The sequence below is a fragment of the Lutra lutra genome, chromosome X (genome assembly GCF_902655055.1).
Source record: "Lutra lutra chromosome X, mLutLut1.2, whole genome shotgun sequence".
NCBI classification, from domain to species: Eukaryota; Metazoa; Chordata; class Mammalia; order Carnivora; family Mustelidae; genus Lutra; species Lutra lutra.
In genome coordinates this window covers 45,873,360-45,900,034 of record NC_062296.1, presented here as the reverse complement: position 1 = coordinate 45,900,034, position 26,675 = coordinate 45,873,360, and the positions used below count along the sequence as shown (strand labels likewise).

Sequence of the window (26,675 nt, the reverse complement as noted above, 5' to 3'; positions counted from 1 at the left end):
TTCATTTTGTTGATGTCTTCCTTTGCTGTGCATAAGCTTTTTAATTTGATGCAGTCCCAGTTACTTATTTTTGCTTTTTTTGCCCCTTGCTTGAGAATATAGATTCAAAAAGGTATTGCTAAGACTTATGTCCGCCTATGGTTTCTTTTAGGAATCTTAGGGTTTGAGGTTTTACATTTAGGACTTTATTTTGAGCCTGTTTTTGTGTAGGGTGTAAGGAAGTGGTTTTGTTCATTCTTTCTCATGTAGCTGTCCAATTATCCCAATAACATTTATTGAAGACTGCATCTTTTTCCCATTGTATTTTCTTACATTCTTCATGGTAGATTAATTGACTGTATAAGTGTCGGTTTATTTCTGGGTTCTCACTTCTGTTCCACTGTTCTGTATATCTGGGATTTTTTGTTTTTGTTTTTGTTTCTGTTTTCGTTTTTTTGTGCTAGTACCATACTGTTTTCATTAGCTTTGTAGCGATAGATTTGTAGTATAGTTTGAAATCTGGTGCTACTTCCAAGTACCTCTAGCTTTGTTCTTTTTTCTCAAGATTGCTTTGGCTGTCTGGGGTCTTTTGTGATTACATACAAATTTTAGGATTCTTTGTTTTAGTTCTGTAGAAAATGCTATTGGTATTTTGATAGATATTGTATTGAGTCTGTAGATCATTTTAGGTAGTATGGACATTTTAACAGTATTAATTCTTCTAGTCCATGAGCATGGTATATCTTTTTATATATTTGTAACATCAATTTTTTCATCAAATATACAATAATAGTTATTGTATTCTTTTTGCCCTAATCGGTTCTTTTAAAATATTTTGTATCTATTGAAGTTCTCACTGTCTTTATTCTTTTCCTGAGTTTGATGAGCATCTCTATGGCCATTACTTTGAAGTAGCATCTCTATGGCCACTACTATCAAGTAGATTGCTTATCTCTGTTTGTTTAGTTCTTTTTCTGAGGTTTTGTCTTGTTATTTTGTTTAGAACACATTCTTCTGTGCTCTTTTTCTTTGTGTTTGTTTTTATGTATTAGAATAGCTACTGCTCTTGGTCTTGAAGGAGTGGCTTTATGTAAAAGGCATCCTCTCTGGGGCCCAGAAGTGCAGTCCCCACTAGTCAGCCAGAACCAGGCCCCCAGAACTGTCCCTTGTGTGGGCTGCCTGCATCTTCCTATTGTGCCTCGGCTGGAACTGTTGCAGGTATGTTGGTAGGTAAGGTTATCCACCACCACCACCCCCAGGAGCCATCACTCTCAAGTGCTACTTTGGAGGGATACCAGTCCCAGCTGAGGCCACCTATCAAGTGTGGAAGGTGGGAGCCTGGTTGCCAGGGTGGGGAGGGGGTTGGTACTAGCTAAGACCACCTGCCTGGTGTGGTGGATGCTTACTTTCTTCAAATGCTTCTTAATGTGTCCGTCTTGGTAACCTAGAAAAGTCAGTCTTGCATTCCTAGAATAAGCCTTGCTTAGTCATGGTACATTACACTTTTTATATGTTGTTGTATTTTTTTTTTAAAGATTTATGTATTTATTTATTAGAGAGAGAGAGAGGGAGAATGAGACAGAATGAGCATGAGCAGGGGCGGCAGAGGGAGAGAATCTCAAGCAGACTCTGCACTGAGTGCAGAGCCCAACGCAGAGCTAGATCTCATGACTGACCGTGAGATTACAACCCAAGTCAAAACCAAGAGCTGGGTGCCTAAGCGACTACACCAACCAGGGGCCCTTATTGTTGTATTTCTTTTGCTAATATTTCAACCATGTTTTTACCTCAGTATTAAGTATGCATGTTCCTTTATAGATTTCTTATATATGTTTCTAGTTTTGCTATCACAGTAATACTGTTCTCATACAGAGTGAGTAGGGAAGTTTTCCCACCTCCTCTATCTTCTTGAAGTTTCATTCTTAAAAGTTTGATAGAATTCTCCAGTGAAGTCATGGGCCTGTAGTTTTCTGTGTGTGTGTGTGTGTGTGTGTGTGTTTTAACAGCTTCAGTTTATTTAATAAATGTAAGGCTGTTTAGACTATCTATTTCTCCTCACCTCTGTTTTGATAAATTTTGTCTTTAATGAATTTGCCCATTTCATTTAAATAGTCAAATTTATTGGTGTAAATTTGTTCATAATATTCTGGATTTTTAAATGTTTTGTAGGCTTTGTCATGATCTCTCATCTTTAATTTCTGTTGATAATTTGTGTCTCATCATTTTCCTTGTTTAGTCTCTTTAGAGGTTTAGCAATTTTAGTATCATTTTTAAAAACACCAGCTTTGGGTTTCATTGATTCCTCTGTTGTTTCACCTTTTTCCATTTCACTGATTTCCACTTTTATTTTTATCTTACCATCTTCTTTGGGTTTCATTTACTCTTCTTTTTCTAGCTAATTAAGGTGGATTTTAGATCTTGCTTTTTAAAAAATATATGCATTTAATGGTATAAATTCCCTTACTGTTTTTTTTTTAAAGATTTTATTTATTTGAGCGAGCGAGCACAGGTAGACAGAATGGCAGGCAGAGGCAGAGGGAGAAGCAGGCTCCCTGCCAAGCAAGGAGCCCGATGTGGGACTCGATCCCAGGACGCTGGGATCATGACCTGAGCCGAAGGCAGCTGCTTAACCAACTGAGCCACCCAGGCGTCCCCCCTTACTGTTTTAAACACTGTGCCATATGAATTTTGATGATTTTGTTTCACTTTTACTGTGTTCAGAGTCTTCTCTAATTTAAAACCTAGAAATGGTGTATATTTTTTTATTTTTTCCTCTCATATATTCTGTTGTTTCTAGCTGCAGTATTTTAATTTTAATAAAATTAATTAATTAATTTAATTAATTAATTTAATTTTAATTAAGTTGTACTGGTTGGTTATAATCAGGGCTTTTATATCTCTATTGGTGTTCTGTCTAATATTGAGAGAAAATGTTGAGGTCTCCCAGAATAATTGTTGATTTGTTGTTTTCTCCTTGCATTTCTCATTTTTTTCTTCTTGTGTGTTGAAGCTCTGTTGTTAGGTACATGTACATGTAGAATTGTCTTTCTAGTGATGCACCTTTTTTTTTTAAGATTTTATTTATTTATTTGACAGAGATCACAAGTAGGCAGAGAGGCAGGTAGAGAGAGAGAGGAGGAAGCAGGCTCCCCACTGAGCAGAGAGCCCGATGTGGGGCCCAATCCCAGGACCCTGGGATCATGACCTGAGCCAAGGGCAGAGGCTTTAACCCACTGAGCCACTCAGGTGCCCCTAGTGATGCACCCTTTTATCTCTTTAACTTTCCTTTGTCTGAAATCTTACCTCCTTTATGTGTTAATAATATTTTCTATTCCATCTCTCTTTTCCAATGTTGTATTATGAAAAGTTCCAGCACACAGCACGGTGAACAGAATTTCACAGTAATTTCCCATAAGCTTACCTCCTTGAGTCTTCCATTAATGTTTTAGTATACTTGATTTATTACATTTCTGTTTATCTGCTAAGTTCTCTATCCATTATTACACATCTTATGCATTTTAGTGTCAATTATAGACATCATTTCACTTAACCCAAATGGTTTAGCATGCATATCTTTTTTAAAAATTAAAAAAAGAATTTCATGTAGGCTTCATGCAATATGGGGCTTGAACTCACAACCATGAGATCAAGACATGAGCTGAGATAAAAGTTGGACACTTACCCAACTGAGCCACCTAGGCATCCTTAGCATGCATATTGTGAGCTGGAATTTGTAAAAATTTACAAGCTTTCCTTTTTATATAGAATTTACATTTAGGGAAATGTACTAATGTTAAGTGTACATTTCTTTTCAACATACCATGGAATGCACAGATCTTTCTTACATATTTTTGTGGTTTTCTTCAACTTGCTTTTTTCCTTTTCCTTACTGTTTGGAAAGTTATACCTGTTGTGTCTGCCCTTAACTGTGGTATAACTTAACGGTTGAATGGGTATAGTACCATCAGTCCTTACCATCTCTAAATCTTCTTTTGAGGGACAGTTCGGTTGTTTGAACATTTTTCACTAAATTGGAATATCCTGTTACATATTAGAATGACTTTTGTTGTGCTTCTTTGGCTCCTTTTATTAAAAAAAATTATTTACTGAGGCACCTGAGTGGCACCTCAGTTAAGTGTCTGACTCTTGACTTTGGCTCAGGTCACGATCTCAACATTATGAGATTGAGCCTCACATTGGACTCCGTGCTGGGCGTGGAGCCTGCTTAAGATTCTTTAGCTCCCTTCCTCTCTTGCTTTTTTTCTGTCTCTCCTGCTCCCCTACCCTCTGCCAAATTATTTACAATTTAAGTGTTTTAAGTGCACAGTTCAAAGAAGTGCATTCACAGTGTCGTGCAGTCATCACCACCATTTGTTTTCATGAACTTACCATTATCCTAAACAGAAGGTACGTATCAAAAAATAAACGAGTTCTTCCCAGCCCCCTTTAACCTCTCTTTTATTTTCTGTCTCAAGTATTTGTCTGTTCTATGTACCTCATATAAATGGAATCACACAGTATTTGTCCTTTTCTTTCCAGCTTATTTCACATGACATAATGTTTTCAAGATTCCTCCATTTTATTAACTAACAGAATTTCATTACTTTCTAAAGGATGATTAATATGTGGTATACATATATCATATTATATTTATCCATTTATCTGTCAATGGATATTTGGGTTTCTTCCACCTTTTGGCTGTTGTGAATAATGCTGCTATAAACATGGGTATACGAGTATCTCTTTAAGTTCTTGCTTTCCATTCCGTTGCATATATACACAGATGTGGAATTGCTGAACATAACGTAATTCTGGATGAAATTTTTTGAGGAATTGCCATACCACTTTCCACAACACCTGCACCTTCTGTGTTGCCACCAGCAAGGCATACAAGTTTTAATTTCTCCACATTTTCACCAAAAATTTTTTTCTTTTCTTTTTTCTTTCTTTCTTTCTTTTATTTTCTGTTTTTATTTTTTATTTTATTTTTTTTTTGGGCAGTGGATGTGAAGTGAAGTCTTATGGTTTTGATTTGCATTTCCTATATGACTAATGATGTTGAACATGGTTTTTCACATGCATATCAGCCATTTGTATAATTTCTTTGAAAAATGTATATTTAAGGTATTTGATGTTTTTATTTTTCTACTTTATTTTTTTTTCTTTTCAAACTTTTATTTAAAATTTTTAAAGATTTTATTTATTTGACAGACAGAGATCACAAGTAGGCAGAGAGGCAGGCAGAGAGAGAGGAAGGGAAGCAGGCTCCCTGCTGAGCAGAGAGCCCGATGTGGGGCTTGATCCCAGGACCCTGAGATCATGACCTGAGCCAAAGGCAGAGGCTTAACCCACTGAGACACCCAGGTGCCCCCAAACTTTTATTTAAATTCTAGTTAATGTAGAGTACAGTGTTGGTTTCAGGAATGGAATTAAGTGATTTGGCACATACATACAAAACCCGATGCTGTTCATATCAAGTGCTCTCCTCAATACCCGTCACCCTTCTAATTCATCCCCTACACACCTCCATCCATCACCCCAGATATTTGTACTCTATCTTAAAGAGTCTCTCTTTCTCTTTTTTAAAGATATTATTTATTTATTTGAGAGAGAGAGAAAGCATAAACAGGGGGAGAAAAAGGGGGAGAAGGAGAAGCAGACTCCCTGCTGAGCTAGGAGCCCAATGCAGGGTTTGATCCCAGGACCCTGTGGCCATGACCTGAGCTGAATTGAAGACAGATGCTTAAGTGACTGAGCCACTGAGGCTCCCCTCTTTAAGAGTCTCTTATGGCTTGTTTCCCTCTCTCCTTATTTTTTTATTTTCCCCTCCCACATATTCATCTGTTTTGTTTCTTAAATTCCACATAAGTGTGAAATGTATTTGTCTTTCTTTGACTTATTGCACATAATATGCTCTAGCTACATTATGTCTTTGCAAATGGCAACATTTCATTCTTTCTCTTAGCTGAGTAATATTCCATTGTATATATATACCACATCTTCTTTAGCCATTCATCAGTGGATGGACATTTGGGCTCTCTCCATGGTTTGGCTATGTACACCTTCACATCTGTATTTTGTATCCTTTGAGTAAATACCTAGTAGTCCAATTGCTGGATTGTATGGTAGTTCTATTTTTTACTTTTTGAGGAATCTCCATAATTTTCTCCAACGTTTCTACACCAATTGCATTCCCACCAAGTGCAAAACAGTTCCCCTTTCTCTGCATCCTCGCCAACACCTGTTTTATCTTGGTGTTGTTAATTTTAGGCATTCTTACAAGTGTGAGGTAGTATCTCATCTTGGTTTTGATTTGTATTTCCCTGATGATAAGTGATGTTCTGCATCCTTTCATGTGTCTGTTAGTTTTGTTTTAATTTTTCTGATAGTTTTTTCTGATTTTTTTTGTGATTTCTTATTTGACCTGTTTTTTTTTAAGTGTGTCTTGCTTAATTTCCACATATTTGCATTTTTTCCAGTTTTCCTTCTGTAACTGATTTCTAGCTTCTTTCAATTTTGAGCAGAAAAGATACTTTTTATGATTTCAGTCCTTTATAATTTTTAAGGCTAGTTTTGTGCCCCAACATGTGGTTTGTCTTTTTAATGTTTCACGTGTACTTGTGAAAATTTGTATTCTGCTATTGTGTGAATGTTACCTATATATCTGTTATGGTAAATTGTTTTATCATGTTTTCAGAGTCCAGAGTGCTAACCATTACACTATGGAATTTTATCATGTTTTCAAGTTCTAATTTCTGACTGATCTTTTTTGGCTTGTTTTATGCATTATTGAAAGTTGGGTGTTGATGTCTCCAAACTATTATTATAGAACTCCTTTTAATTCTGTCAGTGTCTGTTTCATATATCTTGGTGCTCTGTTGTTGGTGCATTTATATTTATGAGTGTTCTATCTTCTTGACAAATTGATTCTTTTATCAATGTACAGTATCTTTTTGCCACTTAAAATAGTTTGTTGACTTAAGGTCCATTTGTCTGATGTCTGTGTAGTCACCCCTGCTTTCTTAGTTACAGTTTTCATGAAATATATTTTATCATTCTTTCTTTTTCAGTTTATTTGTGTCTTTTAATCTAAGTTGAATCTTTTGTAGGTGACCAGCATTTACATCATCTTTTAATACATTTTCTCAATCTATGTCTCTTAATTGAGGGTTTAATCCATCTGTATTTTAAGTAAGTATTGATTAGTAAGAATTTACTTTTGCCATTTTGGTACCTTTTGTTTGTCTTACTGCTTTTTTTCATCATTTTCTCCATTGCTGCCTTCTTTTTTTATTTGTCTTTTTCAAACAGGGACACATCGTGACTCCCATCTCATTTTTGTGTATAGTCATTAGATATTTTCTTCATGGTTATTATCATGGTATTAAATATCATATCAAATATCCTAATGTCATAATGGCCTGTTTCGAATTGATATGAACTTAATTGAATCATATACAAAACTGTAGTTTTCTATGGCTCTGTTTCTCATGTTACAAATTACATTTCTATACATTTTATGCCTAGTAACATATTCTAAATATCTTTTTTGCTTTTGTCCTTTAAATACATAGAGAACAAACCTAGAGTTACAAACCAAAATTCCAATTGTAGTGGGTTTTATATTTGCCCCTATACGTATCTTTTCCATAGATACTTACTTCTTCATACATCTTTTGTGTGACTATATAGCATTCCTTTCATTTTAACCTGAACGCCTTCCTTTAGCATTTCTTGTCTAGTTTTTTTTTTAAGATTTTATTTATTTGACAGACAGATCACAAGTAGGCAGAGAGGCAGGCAGAGAGAGAGGAGGAAGCAGGCTCCCCGCTGAGCAGAGAGCCTGATGCAGGGCTCGATCCCAGGACCCCGGGATCATGACCTGAGCCGAAAGCAGAGGCTTTAACCCACTGAGCCACCCAGGCGCCCTTCTTGTCTAGTTTTAATGAACTCCCTCAATTTAGGAATGTTTCAGTTTCTCCCTCTTTTTTGAAAGATATTTTGTTTGCTAGGAATTTCTCAGCTGACAATTATTTTATTTGAACACTTTAAAATATATTATCTGGGTGCTTGGGTGGCACAGTCAGATAAACATTCGACTCTTGGTTTCAGCTCAGGTCACGATCTCTGGATCATGAAATCGTGTCCCACCCACATTGGGTTCCATTGTTTGCATGCAGTCTGCTTAAGACTTTCCCTCCCTCTACCCCACCTCCTCGCACATGCTCACTCTCGCTCACTCTAAGAAATCAATCAATCAATCTTGTCTCTCTTTTAAAAAAATTCTATAAAAAAATACTATAACACCACCTTTTGGCCTCCAAGTTTCTGATGAGAAGTCAGCTGATAATGTTATTGATAATCTTTATATCTGACAGGTTCTCTCTAGCTCCTTTCAAAATTCTCTTTGTCTTTGGCCTTCAGAGCTTTGAGTATAATGTGCTCAGTCTGGGTCTCTTTTAGTTTATCTTATTTCTAGTTTGTTGCATTCCTTGGATTTGTAGATTCTGGTCTTTACTCAATTTTTTGGAGTTTAGGGCGAGTATTTCCTCACATAATCATTCTGCCCCTTTCTCATTCTCTTCTTTGACTCTCATTATGTATATGTTGGTCCACTTGATGGTGTCCCACAAGTCCCTAGTCTCATTTTTCTTCATTCTTTTTTCTTTCTGTTCTGTAGGTTTATAATTTCAGTTGCCACCTTCATGTTTGCTAATTATTCTGTATGTTCATACTATTGTTAAATCCCTTTTGTATTTTTTTAAAGATTTTATTTATTTATTTGACAGACAGAGATCACAAGTAGGCAGAGGCAGGCAGAGAGAGAGAAGGGGAAGCAGGCTCCCCGCTGAGCAGAGAGCACGATGTGGGGCTTGATCCCAGGACCCTGGGATCATGACCTGAGCCGAAGGCGGAGACTTTAACCCACTGAGCCACCCAGGCTCCCCTTTTTGTATTTTTTTTAAAGTATAGTTGACACACAGTGTTTTAGTTGTTTCAGGTGAACAATGTAGTGATTCAACAACTTTGCATTATAGTATGCCTAACATCACTGATCATCAGGGAACTGTACATCAAAGCTACGTTGAGATATCACCTCATACCTGTCAGGATGACTAAAATGAAAAACACAAGAAACAAAAGGATTGGCAAGGCTGTGGAGAAAAATGAACCCCCCTTGCACTGTTGATGGGAATGCAAATTGTTGAAGCCTTTTTGGAAAACAGTATGGAAGTTTTTCAAAAAATTAAAAATAGTGCTACCCTATGATCCAGGAATCACACTACTGGGTACTTACCCCCAAAATATGAAAGCACTAATTCAGAGGGATACATGCACCCCTATGTTAATTACAGCATTATTTACAGTAGCCAAACTATGAAAGCAGCTTGAGTGTCCCTTAATAGATGAGTGGATAAGAAAAAGTGTTTTATATATATACATGGATTATTATTCAGATATAAAAAGAATGAAATCTTGCCATTTGCAATCACATGCTGGGGATAGCGAGTATAACGCTATTCGAAATACGTCAAATACGTCAGCTAGAGAAAGACAAATACCATGTGATTTCACTCATGTCACATTTAAGAAACAAAACAGAAGAGTAAAGGGAAAAAAGAGGAGAGAAACCAAGAAACAGACTCTTTAACTATAGAGAACAAACTGATGGTTACTAGAGGGGAGGTGGGCAGGGGTTTGGAGGAAATAGGGGATGAGGAATTAAGAGTACACTTATGATGGTGAAAATAATGATGAGAAAGATAAATTATCTCCTCCTATATTCAGAATGAAGATTGACTAATTCTCAATCCGAAGACATCACTTAGTAACAAAAATATCATGCAAATCACTAATGAACATATGGTCCCAAGGTCTTAATTACAGCGATGTGTATTATTTTTCTAGTGATGTGTTAAGATATTATCAAAAACTTATCCTCTTAAAACAAGACAACATTATAATCTCATAGTCCTATAAGTTAGGAATTTCAGAGTGGCTTAACTGAGAGTATGGCTCTACTGGGTAACTTGCTCAGTGTCTCACTGAGTAGATACTAAATTGTTACCCAGAGTTCAGATTTTCATATAAGACTTGGTGTCCCTTTTAAGCTCCTTTTTTTGGGTCAGAATTCAGTTTTTTTGTAGTTGTAGCATGGAGGTCCTTAGCTCCTAGACACTTTTCTACAAAATCGCTTTAAGACTGTTAAGAGAGGATTTCTTACACTTCAGTCTTTTAAAGGGCTAGACTTGATTAGCTCTGGCCCACCTAGGAGAACCCTCTTTCTGATTAAGTCAAACCCAACTGATTGCTAACTCAGTTATGGGAATGATATCCCATCATATTTACAGATCTCAACCACAATGAAAGGCATTGGACTATACAGGATGTGTACACTAGAGGGTGGGATCTTAGGAACCATTTTTATGATTCTGCCTGCTACATCTTGCAAAAAGAACAAGACATTTGGGAATTTTCGATTTTGTTTAATGGATTTACCCGAGTGATATGAAGCTTGGATACAATCCAAACTAGAATACTATAAAAATTTAGTGAATATTTAATCTTTGTCAGTTACCTTGCATAGATTGTCTTATTTAATCTCCACAACAACAACATAAGGGCTGTGTATAATCTTTCCCAGTTTGTAGATGAAAAAACTGAAGCTAAGAGGGTTTAAGTAACTTGTTAAAATGGGGTTTGGATCAAAATGGTCCATGGTATTTATATTCCACCATGGTGCAACCTAGTATTAATCTTGATTTCTATATCATTAGCATTTGTATGTAAGTGCAGTTTCCAGGAAATTTACCACAAATTTGTGACTTACATTATAATTGCTTATATCCAGTAATGATAATGTAGTTACAGTTTAAAAAAGAGAGTGTTCTTTTAAAGAGACATTTAAAAACATTTACAGATGAAATTCCATGCTTTCTGACATTTGCTTCAGAATCATTTGTGGAGTATGAGGAGTTGGAGAATGAGTAGGAGGCTGTTAGTGAAAAAAAAAAAAAAGTGACCAGAAGTTGGTAATATTTGATATTGTTGGATAATGGGGAACAGGGTTTATTATGCTCTTCTACTTTTTCTTACATTTGAAAATTTCCGTGGTGAATATTATGTAATTGATTGTTACAATTCTTTTTTTTTTTAATCATTGTATCTTTCTTTTTTTTAAATAGTTTATTTTTTATTAGCATATAATGTATTATTGGCCCCAGGGGAACAGGTCTGTGAATCACCAGGTTTACACACTTCACAGCACTCACCATAGCACATACCTTCCCCAGTGTCCATAACCCAGCCACCCACTCCCTGCCCCCCATCCCCCCCAGCAACCCTCAGTTTGTTTTGTGAGATTAAAAGTCTCTTATGGTTTGTCATCCTCCCAATCCCATCTTCTTTCATTTTTTCGTTCCCTACTTCCCAAACCCCCCACGTTGCCTCTCAAATTCTTCATATCAGAGAGATCATATGATAATTGTCTTTCTCTGATTGACTTACTTCGCTCAGCATAATACCTTATAGTTCCATCCACATCATTGCAAAAGGCAAGGTTTCATTTTGCTTTGATGGCTGTATAGTATTCCAGTGTATATATATACCACATCTTCTATATCCATTAATCCACTGATGGACATCTAGATTCTTTCCATAGTTTGGCTATTGTGGACATTGTTGCTATAAAAATTTGGGTGCAGGTGCCCCTTCGGATCACTACATTTGTGTCTGTATGGTAAATACCCAGAGGCGTGATTGCTGGGTCATAGGATAGCTCTATTTTCAACTTTTTGAGGAACCTCCATGCTGTTTTCCAGAGTGGCTGCACCAGCTTGCATTCCCACCAACAGTGTAGGAGGGTTCCCCTTTCTCCTCGTCCTCACCAGCATCTGTCATTTCCTGACTTAATTTTAGCCATTCTGACTGGTATGAGGTGGTATCTCATTGTGGTTTTGATTTGTATTTCCCTGATGCCGAGTGATATGAATCACTTTCTTATGTGTCTGTTGGCCATCTGGATGTCTTCTTTGCAGAAATGTTTGTTCATGTCCTCTGCCCATTTCTTGAATGGATTATTTGTTTTCTGGCTGTTGACTTTGATAAGTTCTTTAGAGATTTTGGATAGTAGCCCTTTATCTGATACGTCATTTGCAACTATCTTCTCCCATTCTGTCAGTTGCCTTTTGATTTTGTTGACTGTTTCCTTTGCTGTGCAAAAGCTTTTGATCTTAATGAAGTCCCAATAGTTCATTTTTGCTCTTGCTTCCCTTGCCTTTGGCAATGTGTCTAGGAAGAAGTTGGTGTTTCTGAGGTCAAAGACATTGCTGCCTGTGTTTTCCTCAAAGATTTTGGCAGATCCCTGTCTCACATTGAGGTCTTTCATCCATTTTGAGTCTGCTTTTGTATGTGGTGTAAGGAAATGGTCCAGTTTCATTCTTTTGCATGTGGCTGTCCAATTTTCCCAACACCATTTATTGAACAGACCATCTTTTTTTTTATTGGACTTTCTTTCCTGCTTTGTCAAAAATTAGTTGACCATAGAGTTGTGGGTCTATTTCTGGGTTCTCTAGTCTGTTCCATTGATCTGTGTGTGTGTTGTCGTACCAGTACCATACTGTCTTGATGATGACAGCTTTGTAATAGAGCTTGAAGTCTGGAATTGTGATGCCACCAACTATGGCTTTTTTTCCCAGTATTACTCTGGCTATTTGAGGATTTTTCTGGTTCCATATAAAATTTTAGGATTATTTGTTCCATTTCTTTGAAAAAAAAAAAAAAAGGATGGTATTTGGATAGGGATTGCATTAAATGTGTAGATTGCTTTAGATAGCATAGACATTTTCACAATATTTATTCTTCCAATCCATGAGCATGGAACATTTTTCCATTTCTTTGTGTCTTCCTCAATTTCTTTCATGAGTATGTAGTAGTTTTCTGAGTACAGATTCTTTGCCTCTTTGGTTAGGTTTATTCCTAGGTATCTTATGGTTTTGGGTGCAATCGTAAATGGGATCAACTCCTTCATTTCTCTTTCTTCTGTCTTGTTGTTGGTGTATAGAAATGCAACTGATTTCTGTACACTGACTTTATATCCCGACAGTTTACTGAATTCCTGTACAAGTTCTAGAAGTTTTGGAGTGGAGTCTTTTGGGTTTTCCACATAAAGTATCATATCATCTGCAAAGAGTGAGAGTTTGACTTCTTTGCTGATTCAGATGCCTTGAATTTCTTTTTGTTGTCTGATTGCTGAGGCTAGGACTTCTAGTACTATGTCGAATAGCAATGCTGATAGTGGGCATCCCTGCCGTGTTCCTGACCTTAGCGGAAAAGCTCTCAGTTTTTCCCCATTGAAAATGATATTCGCTGCAACTTTTTCATAGATGGCTTTGATGATACTGAGGTATTGTACCCTCTTTCCCTACACCTTGAAGAGTTTTGATTAAGAAAGGATGCTGTACTTTGTCAAATGCTTTTTCAGCATCTATTGAGAGTATCATGTGGTTCTTATTCTTTATTTTATTAATGTATTGTATTACATTGATGTGCAGATATTGAACCTACCTTGCAGCCCAGCAATAAATCCCACTTGGTCATAGTGAATAGTCCTTTTAATGTACTGTTGGATCGTATTGGCTAGTATTTTGGTGAGAATTTTCGCATCTGTATTCATCAAGGATATTGGTTTGTAATTCTCTTTTTTGATGGGGTCTTTGTCTGGTTTTGGGATTAAGGTATTGCTGGCCTCATAAAATGAGTCTGGAAGTTTTCCTTCCATTTCTTTTTTTGAAACAGTTTCAGGAGAATAGGAATTAATTCTTCTTTAAATGTTTGGTAGAATTTCCCTGTGAAGTGCTTTGGCCATGGGCTCTTGTTTTTTGGAAGATTTGTAATGACTGCTTCAGTCTCCTTACTGTTTATGGGTCTGTTCGAGTTTTCTATTTCTTCCTGGTTCAGTCTTGGTATTTTAAGCATCTCTAGGAATGCATCCATTTCTTCTAGATTGTCAAGTTTGCTGGCATATAGTTGCTCATAATATGTTCTTATAATTGTATTTCTTTGGTGTTGGTTGTGATCTCTCCCTTTTCATTCATGATTTTATTTATTTGGGTCCTTTCTCTTTTCTTTTTGATAAGTCTGGCCAGGGGTTTATCAATCCTATTAATTCGTTAAAAGAACCAGCTCCTAGTTTCATTGATTTGTTTCTGTTTCATTGATTTCTGCTCTGATCTTCATTATTCTCTTCTCCTGCTGGGTTTAGGCTTTCTTTGCTGTTCTTTCTCCAGCTCCTTTAGGTGTAGGGTTAGGTTGTGTATTTGAGACCTTGTTTCTTGAGAAAGGCTTGTGTTGCTATATATTTTCCTCTCAGGACTGCCTTTGCTGTGTCCCATTGATTTTGAACAGTTGTATTTTCGTTATCTTTTGCTTCCATGGATTTTTCAATATTCTTCTTTAATTTCCTGGTTGACCTATTCATTCTTTAGTAGGATGCTCTTAAGCCTCCAGGTATTTGGGTTCTTTCCAAATTTCCTCTTTTGATTGAGTTCTAGCTTCATAGCATTGTGGTCTGAAAATATGCAGGGAATGATCCCAGTCTTTTGGTACAGGTTGAGACCTCATTTATGACCCAGGATGTGATCTATTCTGGAGAACGTTCCATGTGCACTGGAGAAGAATGTGTATTCTGTTTCTTTGGGATGGAATGTTCTGAATATATCTGTGATGTCCATCTGGTCCTGTGTCATTTAAGACCTTTTTTTCCTTGTTGAGCTTTTGCTTGGATGATCTGTCCATTTCAGTGAGGGGCGTGTTAAAGTCCCCTGCTATTGTATTTTTGTCGATGTGTTTCTTTGTTTTTGTTATTAATTGGTTTATATAGTTGGCTGCTCCCATGTTAGGGGCATAGATATTTAAAATTGTTAGATCTTCTTGTTGGACAAGACCATTTGAGTATGGTATAGTGTCCTTCCTCAACTCTTATTATAGTCTTTGGCTTAAAATCTAATTGATGTGATAGAAGGATTGCCACCCCAGCGTTCTTCTGATGTCCATTAGCATATTAAATTGTTTTCCAACCTGTCACTTTAAATCTGGAGGTGTCTTTTGGTCTTACATGAGTTTCTTGTAGACAGCATATTGATGGGTTTTGTGTTTTTATCCATTCTGATACCCTGTGTCTTTTGATTGGAGCATTTAACCCATTTACATTCAGGGTAACTATTGAAAGATGGGAATTTAGTGCCATTGTATTGCCTGTAAGGTGACTGTTACTTTATATTGCCTCTGTTCCTTTCTGATCTACTACTTTTAGGGTCTCTCTTTGCTTAGAGGACCCCTTTCAATATTTCCTGTAGAGCTGGTTTGGTGTTTGCAAATTCTTTCAGTTTTTGTTTGTCCTGGAAGCTTTTTATCTCTCCTTCTATTTTCAGTCATAGCCTAGCTGGATATAGTATTCTTGGCTGCATGTTTTTCTCATTTAGTGCTCTGAATATATCATGCCAGTTCTTTCTGGCCTGCCAGGTCTCTGTGGATAAGTCTGCTGCCAATCTAGTATTTTTACCATTGTATATTACAGACTTTTTGTCCCAGGCTGCTTTCAGGATTTTCTCTTTGTCACTAAGGCTTGTATGGTTTACTATTAGATGATGGGGTATGGACCTATTCTTACTGATTTTGAGGGGGCTTCTCTGCACCTCCTGGATTTTGATGCTCGTTCCCTTTGCCATATTAGGGAAATTCTCTACAATAATTCTCTCCAATATACCTTCTGCTCCCTTCTCTCTTCCTTCTTCTTCTGGAATCCCAATTATTCTGATATTGTTTCGTCTTATGGTATCACTTATCTCTCGAATTCTCCCCTCGTGGTCCAGTAGTTATTTGTCTCTCTAGTGCTCAGCTTCTTTATTCTTCATCATTTGGTCTTCTATATCACTAATTCGTTTTTCTGCCTCATTTATCCTAGCAGTAAGAGACTCCATTTTTGATTGCACCTCATTAATAGCTTTTTTAATTTCAACTTGGTTAGATTTTAGTTCTTTTATTTCTCCAGAAAGGCCTTTTTTTCTCCAGACAGAGTTCCTCTAATATCTTTCTTGCCTTTTTCAAGCCCAGCTAGCACCTTGCGAATCGTCATTCTGAACTCTAGATCTGACGTATTACCAATGTGTGTATTGATTGGGTCCCTAATCAGGTACTGCCTCTTGTTCTTTTTTTTTGTGTTGAGTTTTTCCCCCTTGTCATTTTATCCAGATAAGAATATATGAATGAGAGAATAAATTGCTGAAAGGGTGGGAAAGACCCCAGAAAAATGTGTTTTAACCAAATCAGAAGAGACCCCAAATCGTGGGGAGAAGAAAGGGGATTAAAAAGAAGTCCAAAAAAATTTAAAGAAAATTAAAGAAGAAAGATATATAATAATTAGATTGGTGAATAGAACAGAGATACCCACTTGATTTTGGTTATATTTCAGTCTCTTAGCAGAAACTACCTCCCAAAATTTTAAAGAAAGAAAAACTTAAATACACACACACACAATAAGGGTAAACATGATGAAGGGATGGAATATGACTGTGAAGATGAAAATTTAAAAAAATTCTAAAAAAGGAGTTGATAAGGTAAGTTGGTTGGGAAAAGAAAGAAAAAGAAAGTGGAGAGATATTGTTCAGGCTGAAGACTATAACAAACCCTGTGCTAGATTTAGGGTATATTTTGATCTATTAGAAGAAGTTGTATCCCAAAATATTTTAGAAGAAAAAACCCTATGTGTATGCAAAAGATAAAGTTAGATACAATGACAGATAAAATATGGCTATAATTATAAAGGTTCAAAAAGATTTTTTAAGAAAGGTATTGTTAATGCACAGCAAAGGAAACAGTTAACAAAACCAAAAGACAACTGACAGAATGGGAGAAGATATTTGCAAATGACATATCAGATAAAGGGCTAGTGTCCAAAATCTATAAAGAACTTAGCAAACTCAACACCCAAAGAACAAATAATCCAATCAAGAAATGGGCAGAGGACATGAACAGACATTTCTGCAAAGAAGACATCCAGATGGCCAACAGACACATGAAAAAGTGCTCCATATCACTCGGCATCAGGGAAATACAAATCAAAACCACCATGAGATATCACCTCACACCAGTCAGAATGGCTAAAATTAACAAGTCAGGAAATGACAGATGCTGGCGAGGATGCGGAGAAAGGGGAACCCTCCTACACTGTTGGTGGGAATCCAAGCTGGTGCAACCACTCTGGAAAACAGCATGGAGGTTCCTCAAAATGTTGAAAATAGAACTACCCTATGACCCAGCAATTGCACTGCTGGGTATTTACCCTAAAGATACGAACGTAGTGATCCGAAGGGGCACGTGCACCCGAATGTTTATAGCAGCAATGTCTACAATAGCCAAACTATGGAAAGAACCTAGATGTCCATCTACAGACGAATGGATAAAGAAGATGTGGTATATATACACAATGGAATACTACGCAGCCATCAAAAGAAATGAAATCTTGCCATTTGCGACGATGTGGATGGAACTAGAGGGTATCATGCTTAGCGAAATAAGTCAATCGGAGAAAGACAACTATCATATGATCTCCCTGATATGAGGGAGAGGAGATGCAACATGGGGGGTTAAGGGGGTAGGAGAAGAGTAAATGAAACAAGATGGGATGGGGGGGAGACAAACCATAAGTGACTCTTAATCTCACAAAACAAACTGAGGGTTGCTGGGGGGAGGGGGGTTGGGGGGGTGGGATTATGGACATTGGGGAGGGTATGTGCTATGGTGAGTGCTGTGAAATGTGTAAATCTGGCGATTCACAGACCTGTACCCCTGGGGATAAAAATATATGTTTATAAAAAATAAAATTTAAAAATAAAATTAAAAAAAGGAAGGTATTGTTAAGATAAAGTAGTTAAAAGGCGTTAAAAGAGGAATGAGTAAAAGTTAAAAAAAATTAGAATAAGAAAAAATTTTTTTTAATTTAATTATGTTTTCAAGAGTGCACAGTTATGGGGAAAAAGCCATGAATTCCATGCTTTGCTTTCCCCTCCTCTGGAATTCCGCTGTTCTCCTTGATCAGTGAGTTTTGTCTTGGGTGTATTTCTTGCTGATCTTCTGGGGGAGGCGTCTGTGTAGTGATTCTAAAGTGTCTTTGCCTGAGGCGGAATTGCACCACCCTTGCCAGGGGCCAGGCTAAGTAATCAGCTCTGGTTAGCTGTCTGGAGCTTTTGTTTCCTGAATGATTTCTGATTTCCGTAGAGCTCTGGTGGAAGGGAATGAAAATGGTGGCCTCCCAATCTCTGGCCCAGAGGAGCCGAGAGCTTGGGGCTCCACTCCTCAGTGTGCCCTCAGAGAAAAGATCTCAATCACTCCTGTTTCCGTGGTGTCTGGCCGCACTCTGAGCTCACCCGCTCTGTGACCGAGTATTTCTGTCTTTGGCACACAGCCGTGTTTGGAGTCTCCAATCCCAGCAAATCCTTGCCACTCTTCTGGTGGGGTCTCCCCGGATCTGCCACTTGTGGGGTTCTTTCTCAAAGAGCAGTGTCCTGACTGTGCCATGGATCACAGTTTAAGGAAACCCTGAGCTGAGAGCTCACTCCTCTGCTCCATCTTTGTAGCCGGCTTCCCCGCTCTAATACCTGCAAGCTCTGCTACCTTCAGATACCTCTGATCCTTCTGTGACCCTGTGGGACCTGAGACAATGCTGTCCCCACGAGGGCTCCACCCTCGCTTAGCCTCTGGAGTGATGTTCCTCGGTGGAGCAGACTTCTAAAAGTTCTGATTTTGTGCTCCATTGCCAGGAGCTGGCCCCTCCCACCGTGGTCTGTCTTCTGGTGCTTCGAATTCACTTCTCTGCCGGTCCTATCTTTCAGAAAGTGGTCGATTTTCTGTTTCTAGAATTGCTGCTTTTCTTCTCTTCAATCTACTGTTGGATTTGTAGGTGTTCAGAATGGTTTGATATTAGAAGAAGTTGCATCTCAAAATATTTTAGAAGAAAACACCCTGTATGTCTCTAAGAAATAAAGTTGGTTAAAACGAAGGATAAAATATGACTATGATAATGAAGGTTCAAAAAGATTTTTTTAAAGAAAATTATTGTTAAGGTAGACTCGTTAAAAAACGTTAAAAGAGGAAAGAGTAAAACATATTCACATAAGAAAAAAATTAAAATAAAAATTTAACTTTGGAAGACTAAAGAATCTTGGGGAGAAAGCCATGAATTCCATGCTTTGCTTTTCCCTCCTCTGGGATTCCGCTGTTCTCCTTGATCAGTGAGCTTGGTCTTCGTTGGATGTTCTTTCTCATTTTCTGGGGGAGGGGCCTGTTGTAGTGATTCTCAAGTGTCTTTGCCAGAGGAGGAATTGCACTGCCCTTGCCAGGGGCTAGGCTAACTCATCTCAGGTTTGCTCTTGGGAGCTTTTTTTCCCTGAACACTTTCTCTATAGCTCTGGAGGACAGGAATGAAAATGGCGGCCTCCCAGTCTCTGGCTGGAAGAAACCAAGAGCTCAGTGCCCCACTCCTCAGTGCGCCCTTTGAGGAAAGCACTCAGTCACTCCCATCTCCCTGGTCTCTGGGCATGCTTCAATGTCACCTGGCCTGTGACCAAACATTTCTCTCTCTGCCACACAGACCCATTTGGAGTCTCCAAACCCACCAGATTCCTGCTGCTGTGGTCTTCCAGGGGGTGCTCACTCATCGGCTCCGTCTCTGTAGCCAGCTGGCTTCCCTGCTCTAATACCTGCGAACTCTGCTACATGCAGACACCCCCGATCCTTCTGTGACCCCACGGGACCTGAGACCAGGCTGTCCTCATGAGGGCTCCACTCCTGCTTACCCTCTGGAGCAATGTCCCTTAGTGGAGCAGACTTTTAAAAGTTCTGATTTTGTGTTCTGTTGCTCTGCTGCTTGCCGGGAGCCGGCCTCTCCCCCCGCAGTGTATCTTTCCGTCTTTTCGGATTCACTTCTTCACACGTTCTACCTTCCAGAAAGTGGTCGATTTTCTGTTCCTAGAATTGCTGCTTTTCTCTTTGATCTCCTATTGGATTTGTAGGTGTTCGGAATGGTTTAATAACTATCTAACTGAACTCCTGTGACCTGATGTTGTCCCAGCCTGCTCTGGGTACATTGTTACAGTTCTAAATAAAAAAGGAAATACTGGGTAAATTGTATTCCTTAAAGATCATAATGTCTGTATTTTTAAAATCATGAATCTTATAAAAAACAAAATAATGGATTTTTATTGGTTTTCATGGAATCATAAAGTTGTTAAGACAAGCACTGCCTTTGTTAAAGCAGTATTGTGTAGTGCTTAAGAGCAAGGACTCTAATATCTGATCCTTTGGGTATCATAGTGTTGTAATACTTCATAGTTGTATGACTTTGTGTAAGTTATTTAACTTTTGTGTCCTTCACTTCTTACTTGTAAAATGGGAATATTTGTACCTACCTTATATAGTTCTTGGGTGTATTATGTAATGGATAGATATTGGGATAAAACAGCAAAAAAATGTATACACATACATGTATTCACATCTATTTGTTTCTTCTTATATAAGAAACCTGAGATTATTGTTTCCCTTTTACAGTTAGAGGATATTTTATATTTTTCTAACTTTTTTTTGAGCCTGTGGTTCTCAAACCAGTGTTTCTAAAAGTTTTTCCCTTTCACAACATATTTAGATTGTTTTGCAGTGGGAATTGTTTGGCATTTTGGGTCAAACACTTCTTGTTTAGGACTTTTACGTTACTGAACATCTGTATTTGCTTTCCTCTCTGCCTGTATTAAATACCACTCCTGACCAGTCATTGTGACAACCTTAAGTGGCCTTGCACATTTTCATGTGTCTTCTGGGAAGATAAAACCATCTTTGTTTGGGACCCATGTGTCTGTTAAAAATTGTAAGGTGGTACTATAGTTTATTTTAGAGTACTGGTTTTCCCACAACTGTACCTATCGTGTGTGTGAGAACTGATAAGTTAAATTACTGATATTTCCACAGTGGTTCAAAGTCTTATATAGGTATTAATTTTGGAAATCATGTATTAACCTGTGCTCTGTCCCGATCTTACTTGAACCAAAATAGTGGATGTGTGTGTGGTGCATAAATAGATATGTCTATATTTTGGAAAATTTCCCTTAATAACACTAATACTCCACCATTGCTTGAAAGATTTCTGTGAGTTAGCTAACTATAATTCCCTTTCTTATAGGTGATAGAAATTGAAGATGCTTCACCCACCAAGTGTCCAATAACAACCAAGTTGGTTTTAGATGAAGATGAAGAAACCAAAGAACCTTTAGTGCAGGTTCATAGAAATATGGTTATCAAATTGAAACCACATCAAGTAGATGGTAAGAAACAATTTTATGATGGAAACATTTTTTTTAAGTAGGCTCCCCCCAGTGCATGGAGCTCAATGTGGGGCTTGAACTCATGACCCTGAGATCAAGACCAGAGCCTAAATCAAGAGTCAGATACTTAACCAACTGAGCCAGGTGCCCCATGATTAAAGCATTTTTAATTAAGTCTTACCAGTATTTGGTGTCTCCTGTGTGCCTCACATTCTGGTAAGCACTAGAGGCACATTGGTGAGCAAAACAGATGTGAACTCAGTACCCTGTAGAGCTCATAAATAAATGAGGAGAAACAATTGAATGATTGCAAAGAAAATGAGTGTTGTAGAGGCGAAATAAGTGCCACATACAAATGGGTACATATTGCAAGTGGATTTCATATAGTTTGCCATGGTTGGGTAGGGGCAGCTGCAGGGTAGGGAGAGATACCACCATTAGCTAAAAGCCTTTTTTAGGAAATTCTGTTTCAACATTTTTTCAGGTATGTTTGTTAATATTCTGACATTGGTATTTTGAAAGATCCCAAATTATCCCTGTTCTCTCTTTTGTTAAAGTGGAATCAGTAAGTCAGTTTTGAGTGTGTAAGTGAAGGACTTCATAAGGGAAGTTCTACAGTTCTACTCCTTGAGTAGTGAGCCCCCTTTCTTCTTTAGTCTTTACTAGTGAATGAAAGGAGAAATGATAAATTATCTCCTGGGTAGTTTTCCTAATCAATAAACCTGAAATAATATTTGATAGGAATCTATAAATTAGATAAAATTTTAGATAACATTTGTATATTAGATTATTCATATGTTTTTTCAGATTTTCCCAGGAAATGAAAGTTTGCTGTGATAGAATAGACAAATGAAGGAAAATTGCCCTGTTGTATGCTTCAGTTTACTATCTTTTTTTTTCCTAATTAACCTTAGTGAGGGTGGGGGGATTTCATATATACTTAAGAGATTCTTTATCTCATTTTAAGACTCTGTTTCTTAAAAGTTTTTGTTACGTTTTTGATATGTGTGTGAAGGAAGATTTTTAACTTGGATCTTTAAACTCAGTGAAGCTATCATTTTTAGGTGTTCAATTTATGTGGGATTGCTGCTGTGAATCTGTAAAAAAAACAAAGAAATCTCCAGGTTCAGGATGCATTCTAGCACACTGCATGGGCCTTGGTAAGACTTTACAGGTAAGAACATGAAGGTGTTCTGTTCTTGTGCATCCATGAATTCAGGATTATATGTTGGATTATATTCTCTGTCCCAGGCAAAGTTATAGGGTCTGGAGATACAGCAGCCAGTAAACAGGAATAACAAGAGCCCTCCCTCAGGAAACTTATATTGTAGTGCAGTTGAGAGACTTTAATCAAATAAATATGTACGTTCAGCTAGTAAGTGTTCAAAGAGAATAGAGAGGGAATGCAACTTCAAGGAGGTGCTCTATGAGTGGAGATCCTAATGAAGTGAAGGATTGGGGTTACAAGGCATTGCCAGTAAAAACTGCAAAGATTCTGAGGTGGAAATGAACTTCCTTTTTTTTAATAGTCTGTGATCCTCTAGTAATGAGAATATAAACTATTTTTCACTACTAAAATACTGAATTTCTGATTGGCAGGACTTGTGGCAGAGATGACATTAGTGAATATTTATGTATATATATTTTTGAATATATATGTAATATTAAGCCATGAGATAATAATTACAGATTTAGTGAGTCAGAACACTTTATTTTTTTAAATTTTTTAACCATTTTAACCAATTGTTTTGGCTTTTAAGGTTCTTTTTTTGTTCCAAGATTTTATTGAAATTCAAGTTACTTAAAAATATTAATTGTTGTATTATTGTAGTATTGGTTTCAGGAGTAGAATTTAGTAACTCACCACTTACATATAACACCCAGTGCTCATCACAAGTGCCCTCCTTAATGCCCATCACCCATTTAGCCCATCCTCCCAGCCCACCCCACCTCCCTTCCAACAACCTTTTACAGTTAAGTCTCGTATGGTTTGCCTCCCTCTCAGGTTTTTTTTAAAGATTTTATTTATTTCTTTGAGAGAGCACAAGCCACGGGGAAAGGCAGAAGGAGAAGTAGGCTCCCTGCTCAGCAGGGAGCCCGATGTGGGGCTCGATCCCAGGACCTGGGGATCATGACCTGAACCAAAGGCAGGCACTTAACCAGCTGAGCCAGCCAGGCACCCCAGCCTCCCTCTCAGTTTTTACCCTATTTTTTTTCCTTCCCTTTCACTATATTCACCTATTTTGTTTCCTAAATTCCACATATGAGTGAAGTCATTCAGTGTTTGTCTTTCTCTGACTGGCTTATTTCACTCTAGTTCCATCCATGTCCTTGCTAGTGGCAATGTGTCATTTTTTAAAAAGATTTTATTTATTTATTTGACAGAGAGAGAGAGAGAGATCACAAGTAGGCAGAGAGGCAGGCAGAAAGAGAGGGGGAAGCAGGCTCCCTGCTGAGCAGAGAGCCCAATGTGGGGCTTGATCCCAGGACTTTGAAATCGTGACCTGGCCTGAAGGCAGAGGCTCAACCCACTGAGCCACCCAGCTGCCCTGTGTCATTCTTTTTGATGGTAGAGTAATATTCCATTATATAGATATACCATATCTTAACTATCCATTCATAGGTCAATGGACATTTGGGTTCTTTCCATAATTTGGCTATTGTTGATAGTGTTGCTGTAAACATAGGGGTGCATGTGCCCCTTCAAATCGTAGTTTTGTTATCCATTGGATAAATACCTAGTAGTACAATTGTTAGGTTGTGGGGTAGTTCTGTTTTTAACTTTTTGAGGAACCTCCATACTGTTTTCCAGAGTGGCTGCACCAGTTTGCATTCCCACCAACAGTGTAAGAGCATTCCCCTTTCTCCACATCCTCGCCAACATCTGTTGTTTTCTCAGTTGTTAGTTTTTGCCATTCTGACCTGTGTGAGGTCGTATCTCATTGTGGTTTTGATTTGTATTTCTCTGATGATGAGTGATGAGCATTTTTTCATGTCTTCTTTGGAGAAATCTCTGTTCATGTCTTCTGACTACTTCTTAACTGGAGTATTTATTTTTGGGGTATTCAGTTTGATAAGTTCTTTGTACAGATATTGGATGCGAGACCTTTATCTGATATGTCATTTGCAAGAATCTTTTCCCATTTGGTAGGTTGCCTTTTAGTTTTGTTGTTTCCTTTGTTGTGCGGAAGCTTTTTATCTTGATGGAGTCACAGTAGTTCATTTTTGCTTTTGTTTTCCTTATCTCTCTAGAAATGTCTAGTAAGAAGTTGCTATGGCTGAGGTCAAAGATATTGCAGCCTGTTTTCTCCTCTAAGAATGTGATGGTTTTCTGTTTCACATTTAGATCTTTCATCCACTTGGAATTTATTTTTGTGTGTGGTGGAAATAAGTATTCCAGTTTCATTCTTTGCCTGTTGCTGTCCGTTTTTCCCAGCACCATTTGTTGAAGAGACTGTCTTATTTCCATTGGATATTCCTTCCTGCTTTGTCAGTTGACCATATATTGTGGTTCCATTTCTGGGTTCTCTATTCTCTTTCATTGCTTTATGTATCTGTTTTCAGGCAAATACCATACTGTCTTGGTGATTATAGCTTTGTAATACAGCCTGAGATCTGAAATCATGATGCCTCCAGCTTTGCTTTTCTTTTTCAAGATTGCTTTGGCTGTTTGGGGTGTTTTGTGGTTCCATACAAATTTTAGGATTGTTTGTTCTAGCTCTGTGAAAAATACTAATGGTATTTTGATAGGGATTGCGTTAAATGTGTAGATTGCTTTCAGTGGTATAGACATTTCAACAATATTTGTTCTTCCTATCCATGAGAATTTTCCATTTCTTTGTGTCCTCTTCAGTGTCTTTGATAAATGTTCTGTAGTTTTCAGAGTATAAATCTTTTACCTCTTTGGTTAGGCTATTCTTAGTTATCTTGTGTTTTTTGGTGCAATCATAAATTGGATCAATTCCTTGATTACTCTTTTTGCTGCTTAATGGTGTGTAGACATGGAGCAGAGTTCTGTAAATTGCTTTTATATCCTGACTTTGCTGAATTTGTGTGTCAGTTCTATCAGTTTTTTGTTGGAGTCTTTCAGGTTTTCTACAGAGTATCATGTTGTCTGCAAAGACTGAATGTTTTCCTTCTTCCTTGCTGATTTGGATACCTTTTATTTCTTTTTGTGCTGAGACTAGACTTCCAGTTCTATGTTGAACAATAGTGGTGAGAGTGGACATCCCTGTTATGTTCCTAGCCTTAGGGGAAAACTCTTCATTTTTTCCTCATTGAGCATGAGGTTAGCTGTGAGTCTTTCATATATGGCCTTTATGATGTTGAGGTAGGTTGCAATCTATCCTTTCTTTCTTGAGGATTTTTATTAAGAAAGGATGCTGTATTTTGTCATGCCTTTTCTGCATCTGTTGTGAGGGTCATATGGTTCTTATGCTTTCTTTTATTAATGCGGCATATCATGTTGATTGATTTGTAGGTGTTGAACCACCCCTGCATTGGCTTTTAAGTTTTTAATTCCATTCAGTTAATGTACAGTGTTATATTAGTTTCAGGTATACAGTATAGTTACTTACTAATTCCATACATCACTCAGTGCTCGTTATGACAAGTGCACCCCTTAGTCCCCAATATCTATTTATTCCGTCCCCTTACCACCCTCCCCTCTGGTAACCATTAGTTTGTTCTAAGTAAGGGTCTTTTTCTTAATTTGTCCCTCTCTCTTCTTTTCCCTTTGTTCATTTATTTTTTTCTTAAGTTTCACATATGAGTGAAATCCTGTGGTATTTTTGTTTCTCTGACTTATTACAGTTAGCATTTTGCTTTCTAGCTCCGCCCATGTTGTAGCAAATTGGAAGATTTCGATATTATTTACAGCTAAATCATATCCCAGTGTGTGTGTATGTGTGTGTGTGTGTGTGTGTGTGTGTGTGTCTCACATCCTTATGCATCTATGAATGGATACCTGGGCAGTTTCCATAATTTGGATGCTGTAAATTATGCTTTTTTTAAACATACTATGTTTAAAAAACATATGTTTAAACTATGTTTAAACATAGTATGTTTAAAAAACATGTATGCCTCTGAATGAATTAGTGTTTTTCTACTCTTTGGGTAATACCCAGTAGTGTGATTGCTGGATTATAGGGCAGTTCTATTTTTAACTTTTCGAGGAGTCTCCATCCTCTTTTCCACTGTGGCTGTACCAGTTTGTTTTCCCACCAGCAGTGTAAGATGATTCCTTTTTTTTCCACATCCTTGTCAACGCTTCTTTTTCTTTCTTTTTACTTCTTAGTCTAGCTAGGGGTTTATATATTTAATTGA

General features: G+C 37.5%; 1 protein-coding gene across 7 annotated transcripts in view; it reads left to right on the top strand.

Moving 5' to 3' along the window:
* The window catches only part of ATRX (ATRX chromatin remodeler), a 315,263-nt gene that overhangs the window by 160,024 nt on the left and 128,564 nt on the right, over positions 1-26,675 (top strand). For all 7 annotated transcript variants that reach the window (XM_047714735.1, XM_047714739.1, XM_047714738.1 and 4 more), the window contains 2 exons: positions 21,209-21,350; positions 22,415-22,524. In XM_047714735.1, the coding sequence (XP_047570691.1) occupies positions 21,209-21,350; positions 22,415-22,524 (252 nt within the window). The remainder of the gene's footprint in view (positions 1-21,208; positions 21,351-22,414; positions 22,525-26,675) is intronic.